This window comes from Microcaecilia unicolor, chromosome 5 (genome assembly GCF_901765095.1).
Source record: "Microcaecilia unicolor chromosome 5, aMicUni1.1, whole genome shotgun sequence".
NCBI classification, from domain to species: domain Eukaryota; kingdom Metazoa; phylum Chordata; class Amphibia; order Gymnophiona; family Siphonopidae; genus Microcaecilia; species Microcaecilia unicolor.
This window is the reverse complement of record NC_044035.1, coordinates 348,632,360-348,642,240: the sequence shown is the minus strand read 5'-3', so window position 1 is coordinate 348,642,240 and position 9,881 is coordinate 348,632,360. Positions and strand designations below refer to the sequence as shown.

The 9,881-nt window shown below is 42.7% G+C and overlaps 1 protein-coding gene across 1 annotated transcript; it reads left to right on the top strand.

The window, feature by feature from the left end:
* The first annotated feature begins 262 nt into the window (after positions 1–262).
* LOC115469920 (forkhead box protein C2-like) lies at positions 263–2,471 on the top strand. Its single transcript, XM_030202700.1, has one exon. The coding sequence runs from the start codon at positions 375–377 to the stop codon at positions 1,773–1,775; it is 1,401 nt and encodes a 466-aa protein (XP_030058560.1). The 5' UTR covers positions 263–374; the 3' UTR covers positions 1,776–2,471.
* Positions 2,472–9,881: the final 7,410 nt, after the last annotated feature.

Genomic DNA, 9,881 nt, shown 5'->3' with positions numbered 1-9,881 from the left:
AATCTCTCGCTCTAATTTCGTAGTCGATCCTAACACCTCTGCTCTCTGTTCTGGAACTGAAAATAAGGTTGGTCTTTGCAGGCTGCGTGGCCAGGTGGCAGGGTCTTAGTGCCGGAGCCTTCCAGCCTGTCCTTCTTCCCGATTGGCCGGCGGCTCCCCTTGCCCTCCCCCGATTGGACGGCGCTCCCGGGAGGGGGCGTGTCCCTCCCGGAGTAAAAAGTCCAGCTCGCGGAAAAAAGTCTGGCAAGTTTGGGCCGAAGGTTTGGCGGTGGCGGCCGAATCGGTCGGGAGGCGTCCAGGCTCTGTGCACCCTTCCCCGGGGCCCCCCTCCCTGCCCCCCGCTTCCAGGCCAGCCGCCGCCGCCTCTTCTCAGCATGCAGGCTCGCTACTCGGTGCCCGATCCCAACGCCCTGGGGGTGGTGCCCTACCTCAGTGAGCAGAGCTACTACCGGGCAGCGGGCACCTACGGCAGCATGCCCACCCCGATGAGCGTCTACCCGGGCCATGAGCAGTACGCGGCGGGCATGGCCAGGTCCTACGGGCCCTACCACCACCATCACCACCAGCAGACAGCCCCCAAGGACCTGGTGAAGCCCCCCTACAGCTACATCGCCCTGATCACCATGGCCATCCAGAACGCTCCCGAGAAGAAGATCACCCTGAACGGCATCTACCAGTTCATCATGGACCGCTTCCCCTTCTACCGCGAGAACAAGCAGGGCTGGCAGAACTCCATCCGTCACAACCTGTCCCTCAACGAGTGTTTCGTTAAGGTGCCCAGAGACGACAAGAAGCCGGGCAAAGGCAGCTACTGGACCCTGGACCCGGACTCCTACAACATGTTCGAGAACGGCAGCTTCCTGCGCAGGAGGAGGAGGTTCAAGAAGAAGGACGTGGGCAAGGAGAAGGAGGACAGGGACCGCCATCCCAAGGAGCCGAAGGTCCAGGGCTCCATCTCCAAGGAAGTCACCTCGGAGAAGAAAATCGTCATCAAAAGCGAGTCCCCCGAGCTGCCCGTCATCACCAAGGTGGAGACCCTCAGCCCTGACAATGGTAGCACCATGCAAGGGAGCCCCAGGAGCTTGGCGTCCACCCCCTCGGTGTCCACAGAGAGCTCCATCCCTGAGCACCATCCCTCCGGCAATGGCCTGTCAGGTTTCAGCGTGGAAAACATCATGACCTTAAGAACTTCTCCTCAGGGAGATCTGAGCCCGGTACCTGCAGCGTCGGGCAGGTCAGGCATGGTGTCCTCCTTGCCTCTCAACTATCCTCAGACTCAGTCATCCATTTACAGCCAGGCTTGCGCCCAAAGTATGGACACCGGTGGGAGCTACCAGTGCAGCATGAGGGCCATGAGCCTGTACGCGGGTGACAGATCGAGTCACATGTGCGTCCCGACCACGCTGGAAGAAGCCATCTCTGAGCATCACACGGGAACCTCTTCCCCGCTCAACTCCATGAATCTTGCTTCGGGTCAGGAAAGTGTGCTGGCGTCCGGCCACCATCAGCAGGGCGGAATCACTGGGCAGACAGCTTCTTGGTATCTGAATCACACCGCAGACCTTAACCACCTTTCCGGGCACAGTTTTGGCTCCCAGCAACAGACTTTTCCGAACGTCCGGGAGATGTTCAGCTCCCATCGTCTGGGAATTGAGAGCTCAGCCCTCAGCGAGCAGCAGGTGAGCGGCAACACAAGCTGTCAGATCCCCTATAGGTCCACGCCTTCCATATATCGCCACACCACCCCATATTCCTATGACTGCACTAAATATTGATTATAAATCATCTTTACTGTGGTGCATAGTAGGGCAGTTTAAAACATTTTAAAGACTGCGTACGCGGACACCTGAAAGCAGAATGCATTTGACATTACACATTAATATTAATCTTGCAGTTCCTTAAAGCTCCAGACAAGTAAATTCTACTTGACAAAGGAAAGCAAGAGCGTCCAGAGAGTGGGTTCTTGGAAAGTAAGTCAAATGGACTAATACTGTAGTGAAAGCCTATACGATTTATTGAACTGTATGACCTTGGGTATAATTTTTTTAAATCCTCTGAGTGTGCTGTACAAATGTGTGGAATTTTTAATCGGGCTAATTTTCAGAGCCGTTTAATATAATATTTAAAGTTACGTTCACTGGATTGTCTTAAACATTGCCCACCCATTTCTAACTGCCAAATTAATTAAGAAAACGGATCGTATTTGTGGTTTTGTACAATCAAGCAATAGAAGTTCTGTCCATTCCTTTATTTTTCCCCCAAAACAAGGAAATAATTTATTTTTGTTGGTGGATAAAAGCCAAGTATTTAATACGTTTTTTTTTATTTACAAAAAGTGTGTTTTGTACAAAAGACTTGGCCCTGACCATTCCCAAGAACTTAAAAATTATATTTTATTTTCACGTTTGTTTGTCTATGTGGTCGTAACTGTACTTATCTTAAAAATAAATTTGATGTTGTTTTTCTGCTTATCCTTATGCGGTTGTGTGCCTTTTTTAAAAAAAATGTTCACACTGCTGATTTTTTTCCCCCCCGCATTTGACATAATCAGTTTGATTTGCAAATCATGAATGTTTTCTGCATGAAAACCTTAAGCTGCAACCAACAATGACAAGGCTAGTTTGAAGCCATAATAATAATACTAGATGTATAAACACTCGAACATCAGATTACAATCACATCAACCCCTGCGAATATTATTGCAGTCTACAAAAGATGACAATAATTTAAATTCACTGAATTTGCATATAGGATTCTAATCGTTCATATGAATAGTGGTTTTCTGAATAAGAATTATTTCTCAGTCACAAACTTTAAAGTCTTCTGGTGCCAACAGAGGAGAGAACGTCTGAACGAAATGCCGAGGCCGGGCACAGAATAATCACAGTAGTCAAACCTCAGAATGACCAATAAGTGTCAAGCTGTCCAGAAAAAAACGATTTTCAGAAAAGGTACTTGAGACTAATTAAAACAAAAAAAACCTGAAAGATTAGATCGTAGCACAGAAGCTATATAAAAAAAAAACAAACCCTCATAAATGTAATAGTCGAACTTCAAGGTTTAAACAAACAAAAACAAAACAAATTTTCCTAAAATATGCTATAGGCAGTCTGACTGCTTATTATTTTGGTTATATTATTTGTTAAAATTGTTCGGGAGGGGGCAACCCCAGAGGTAAACAAGAGCGTTACACTTAAGAAGGATTTGACTTCAAACATGTTTACAGCTTGAATGTTGCTTTACAATTTTGTTATAGGGTATAAGGGGGGAGGGGGCCCAAAAAGAAGGCGTTTGAGGTGAAGTGGTCCAAACTCGATAGCAAAATGAAACCTCCACTATTTGCTAAGACTTAAGAAACATACCAAATTGTCATGTTGTGGGCGTTTTTAAATGCCTTTGCTCGATTGTTTATTTAAACAGATGCGCATTGTAACATATTGAGGCATATTTTCAAAGCACTTAGCCTTCCAAAGTTCCATAGGTTTCTATGGAACTTTGGAAGGCTAAGTGCTTTGAAAATATGCCTATTGTGCAAGTCTATAACTTTAGAAAGGGAGGAAACTTTATCTGGAAAATAATGATATACTATTTTATATACGTATTTATGGAACACTAATAGTTTATGAATGGAGATGCCTTTCAGCGACACTCAATCGAAAGAAACGAAATTAGGAAATAAATCTTTAATTTCAAAGTGCTGAAAAAAAATAGTAACACTGTACTTACTGCATATTCAGTTAAGTTTCTAGCAATTCTGACATTTTGTTTTAAACTTAAGATTCACCATGAGGCAGAGATCTCTCCTTTTGTGTGTGTGTGTGTGTGTGTGTATTCTATCTTGATAGCCTGTGAATTTATATATTTATCCATGTAAGTGTGTGTTTTGAGGTTAAAAATACTTTCCCCTTTGGGGATATGATTTTGATTCCATTTTCCCTGATGTACGACAGTTGCACACTCTTATGCAAATGCTGATTGCTTTGGAAAACGTCGGTATCTTTTTCTTTGGCCCATTATCTCAATTAAAAGGAAGCAGTCACCAAACAGTGTTCAACACATTTGATTTCCCACTGAGATAATACGCCACTTGCCTTAGGCCAGGCTTTGCATCCCCAGAGCACAAACGACAAGATAGCAAATTACTGCCTTGATAGGGAAATAAAGTCTACTTTTCGCACACAGGTATGCATGCAAAAAGCCAGTACTGAGTAGTCTAGTGGAAACAAAAACATTATTTTTACAGACTTTTAACAGTGATGTCGCCCTGTATTTGGAGAGTTGAGCTTCCCTGCCAGATTAGATCCATATTAAGATTATCACGCCAGAGCATTTCAATTCTGGCTGTTAATAAGATATACAAATGGACTGGGGGGTGGGGGAGCTTGGGTATCGAGTTAATTTGGTCGGTCACACCCAATAAAGGTAACTTGAGTACTTCGTCCTCAAAATGGATCTGCAAAGTTAATGAATCAAACTCTTTTTTGGAAAATGTGGGTTGGGGAACAGGTGTGTTGGGCAATGTTTCTTACGTCCTTAGGAATGCATCAGCTGTCCAGTTGGCCTTTTAAATGGGGTGGGGGGGGGGGGTTGATTTGCAGTCACAAATGAAACAAAGAACGCCCCTTCCCACCCAGCCATCTATAAAGCCCGCAGATCAGAAAGCGGTCAAATCCTCATTATCAGCTTATTTAGTCATGCATTTAAATACTTATTTTTTTTTTATTATTTCAGTACTTATTTTACATCAGTATAACATAATTTTCCAAAATGCGGTGACCATTAAAAAAACTAAATAAACATGGCTTCGTGCAGTGCTTTGTGTAAACTGTTTAATACAGCATGCTTTTGATAAGCTGTATATTTATTTGATAAGGTGTACTTTACATTTGGAGAGAGAAGTTTTGCACTTTTTGACGTCTATTTTTCCAAGGTTGACTATTTTCCGCGCATATTTTTTCTGGTTTGGCCTTTGAAGATTGCGTTTCCCAAAAGCGGCGGTGGGCGCAGTGAGCTAACAAATATTTATTTTTATCAGTTCGGTCCTTGCAGGCTTATTATCAATTACAAAACCAAGCAAGCATATGTTGGACCAGATGTGCACAGTTGTTTTTCTCTCCCCAGGGAACCTGGGAGAACCCCTTCCAGCGACCAGTCCATTTCCAGGGTGTAGGTACACCTCAGCTAATTTATTACAATTATCTCACAAAGGGACTCGACCAACTGCTCTACAAACTACTTTTTGGAGATAAAATATTTCAGGCACCTTGCTCACACACGAAAGAAAAAAAAAAAAGCACACCTACAGGGCTTTCTCACAGAAAGGCAAACTACTGCTTTGCAGCGATCCATAGCAATCTCTCCTTTTAAAGCATTGTCCCTTTGTAAGATGAGACAATATTTCAAACTATCCACAACACTGTGAAGGCCGTGTGTATCTTAAAAGCCTGTGAGGTAGTAATGGATCATTAGTTAGAACGGTATATTTGAAAATAAACGCTCAGTTTAATTTGCAGGATAAGGTATACGAAACATTTGATTCTTTGACGAATAAATGAGCAATGATAGAACAGTATATTTGAAAATAAACGTTCAGTTTAATTTGCAGAATAAGATATAGGAAACATTTGATCCATTTAAATGGGCAATGATTTTATCAGGAAGACCCTGTTTTCTTCGCTGTTTCTTTAAAAATTTCACGGTATCTGTGCTTCAATATTTCCCTGCTGCCAAGCAGGAATTAGTTGGTCCATAAATGCTAGCGTGGCTCGCAGCAAAGCTGAATTAGCTGTATTTTTTTTCTGCTTCGGTAGCAGTCAGCCTTCACCACACTGTCTGCTCTGACTTCCCTAGAGCCTTAGACTATGCATTCGGAAGGGCCGAAGGCCTTGTAACCTTTCTGGTTTGTTGATGAGCTTTGTTTCTGCCCTGCAGAAGAAGTTGGTTTCACCGTCTCAAACACATATATATTTCTGTGTAGACAATCCATAGAAATAAAAGAAAACAGAGACAAGAAAATAAGATAAACCGCACCTTGTGCAGGGAGTTTGCAACTGGTTCAGATCAGTCCAGTATGTGCCATTCAAGGTTAACACCAGTAATAGCAGGTATGCATGGGGAAAGTGCATATTTTGCTGTTACTGAATACACACAGCTGCCAGAGGCTGCTGCAGTGCTCAGATGTGAACCATTAACTCTAATGAAAGCAAGGCTATAGAGTTGGGCATTGTATATGGACTCTTAATCCTAATAGGGGATATATATATATATATATCTCCCACATGACAAATCCCTCCTCTCAGTACCCTTCTCCACCATTGCCAACTCCAGGCTCTGCTCATTTTGCCTTGCCTCACCCTATGCCTGGAACAATCTTCCTGAATCCCTTGCCAAGCCCCCTCCCTACCCATCTTCAAATCCTTGCTTAAAGCTCACCTCTTCAATGCTGCATTCGGAACCTAACCTTTCGAACATATAGGTTGCCCCAATCTGTCTGACCTATCAGATTAACTGTACATTTGTCTTTTAGATTGTAAGCTCTTCGAGCAGGGACTGTCTTTCCATGTTAAATTGTACAGTGCTGCGTAACCCTAGTAGCGCTTTAGAAATGTTAAGTAGTAGTAGTGTGTATATATATATATATATATATATATATATATATATATATATATATATATATATATATATATATATATATATATAAATTACAAAATCTTTATTAGTGAAAACAAACCAGTGCCTTAAAAGAATTACCAAATAGTATCCCTGCAACTCACTCCCACTGCCATCCACACCAGACTTTATAACCTGATCACATATGTAAATCCCACAAAGAACATTGAACATAAACCCTAAATTGTGTGGTTTTTTTTAGGGCTCACTGACTGATCTTTATTGAGATTGTGCTTTATTGAGACTGAAGAAACTGCAATTTAGGGTTTATGTTCAATGTGCTTTGAGGGATTTACATATGTGATCAGGGTATAAGTCTGGTGTGGATGGCAGTGGGAGTGAGTTGCAGGGATACCATTTGGTAATTCTTTTAAGGCACTGGTTTGTTTTCACTAATAAAGATTTTTTATAATTTATATAGAACAAAAGTACTGTTTGTTGTTAATGTCATTGTATATGGAGCCATAGGACTAGCTCAGTGGATGGAGGGCACATAGCACCTAACCACTGTACATCTATTCAGGAAATCTTGACTGCCCCAACTTGACATTTGGTCCTTTAGATTGTAAGCTCCTTTGAGCAGGGACTGTCCTTCTTTGTTAAACTGTACAGCGCTGCGTAACCCTAGTAGCACTCTAGAAATGTTAAGTAGTAGTAGTACCTTGAGAAATAACAACCACATGCATGACATAAGCCAATCAAATCACCCCCTCCCCCCCCCCAAAGAAGTGATGCTGCGTGTCCTATTGTTTTTGAAAATAAATTATTTCCATTGGAAGAAAAAAGTACGTTTACAATCACCAAACCATGTAAAGAACGCTTTAAAGTGCTACTAGGGTTACGCAGCGCTGTACAATTTAACATAGAAGGACAGTCCCTGCTCAAGGAGCTTACAATCTAAAGGACAAATGTACAGTCAGTCAAATAGGGGCAGTCAAATTGGGGCAGTCTAGATTTCCTGAAAGGTATAAAGGTTAGGTGCCGAAAGCAACATTGAAGAGGTGGGCTTTGAGCAAGGATTTGAAGATGGGTAGGGAGGGGGCTTGGCGCAAGGGCTCAGGAAGTTGATTCCAAGCATAGAGTGAGGCCAGGCAGAATGAGCGGAGCCTGGAGCTTTACCAACTGCCCTGCCAGTTTTCAGATAACCAAAACACTCAGACCATTTCGTGTAAGCTGGGGCGTTGTGAAATACACTAGTGCAATTATCTCAGGTCACACCAAATCCACCACAGTAACATAGGTTGGTTGACGATCCTGTGCTCTGGTGGTCTGTGAAAACCTTCTCTGTATTCTGTGTCCTGTGGAACTTAGGTGGGCTGCACCATTCTCTGCTCTCAATTACCACCCGGGCAATTCCTGGCTTTACTGAAAATAACCATAGTAATAATAATAATTTAAAAAATGACTTGACATGCATCCAGGCTTCACAATCTGGCCAGAACAGTGCCTAGTCTGACTGTGGTCAAAGACATGAGAGAATCTCAAATTACAAACAATGGCTTTCCTAAAAAGCCAAAGGCAGTACTGATGCCTCTGACTAGTTTCTCAGATCAAAATCATAAAAATGAGGGCACCCAGGGAGTAAATACACCCTGTAAGAGCGTTCTTTTAAAGCCAGTTGAGCGTTTAAGCTTTCCTCAGAGTGATTTATAAGCGCTTGGTAAACGCAATACAATTCAGGGCCCTGAAACCCGTGATTATATAACCCCCACGCTCTTCCTTGGACTCGTATTTATTATTTTAATAATTCCTGCTTAGATTTTCTCAAGGAGGAGGCACTAGAAACTGTGAGCATTTAAATAAAAAAAAGCAACTTACAACGTGATGCTCCGTTCAGTTTCTGCTAAATATTAATGCCGAGGTTCCATAAGAGGTGTTAACTGAGTGAAAGCAGCTGTGCTGGAGTAATGATGTACAGAAATCTCTTTTCTAAGAAGTTTTATCTAAAATAATGTTTAGCCAACACATGCCTTCGAGGATTCTTTTTTTTTTTAAACTGGATCAAGTCATATTTTGGCATACAGCATGTACAATTTACTTTGGGTAGTAAAGGCATTTGCTTCTGTACGGCCATTAATCCTCTAAATGAAATATTTGAGTGTATGCATAAATTATTTTTTTGTTCCGGAATCCATTGCAGTTTTTAAACCTGATAAGTAGGGATAAAATGGAGAGAGTATACTGCTGATAAATACAGTCTCTCTCTCTCCCCCCCCTAAAGAAAACGACTGCTCTTATGATCAAGGACTCTAGCTGAAAATAATACTATTAGTGAAGGATAATGTGGAGAAACAGAGCAGCCAAAAACTGTAGGTGATATATATATTTTTTTATTTTCAACTAGATTACATTTGTGGCTAAATTTTGGACACCTCTGCTCCTGTCATCAGATTAATAGTAAGGGAGCATAATTCTGGAAAGCCGATCACAAAAAAGGTGTTACCCTAGTCCAAGGGTGGGGTGTGGGGGGGGGGGGATCTCTCACCTTCAGTTTGTTTGTTAACCTGTAATTCTACCTATCCAGGTGGATTAACCCCAGAACCCCACCACTTTATTCCAAGCGTTACACTGATACAGTCACAGGAGCCAACGTTTCAAAATTATTGGGGGGGGGGGGGTGCTAAGCCCAATGGAAATAACCCTTCTCAGGACACATACATGGACTTTTCTCGATATTGGGGGTGCTCAAGCACCCACAACACCCACGGAGCCAGCTCCTATGGATACAGAGACAAAAGCAGGCTAGGACACACTTGAATAGAGTGAAAACCAGAGGGTGGGCATTTGGAAGTATTGAGAGAGATTGTGTTTTCTAATGGAAAAGGGAAGTTTGGGACAGTTTGAAAGGCATGGTCGAATCCTTACACACTCGGCACACATCTGGCTCGCTGTGAGACATATTTGGTTCGATAGGTCACACATCTGCTTTTTATTTTACTTTATTGTTTATCTCACCTCTGATGTGCCATGTCCCGTAGGATTCCACTTTTGTAATGGGGGGGGGGGGGGGTGTCAAAACGCAGCACAACCCCCCTGGAAAACTCAGCACGAACTGCTCTTCCCTTCCTGGACACAGTGAAGGAGTTTAATTAATACAGCTCAAGCACACCTCTCGATTCTCTTCTACGTCACATCTCTGATTTCCACGTCATAGCACGCACCTGCTTTTTGGCACGTCACGTCACATCACACCAATGGTTTGTCTGTCAGGT

Excerpts from the sequence above, each read along its gene's own strand:
- LOC115469920 (XM_030202700.1), top strand. The coding sequence starts at position 375 with ATGCAGGCTCGCTACTCGGTGCCCGATCCCAACGCCCTGGGGGTGGTG.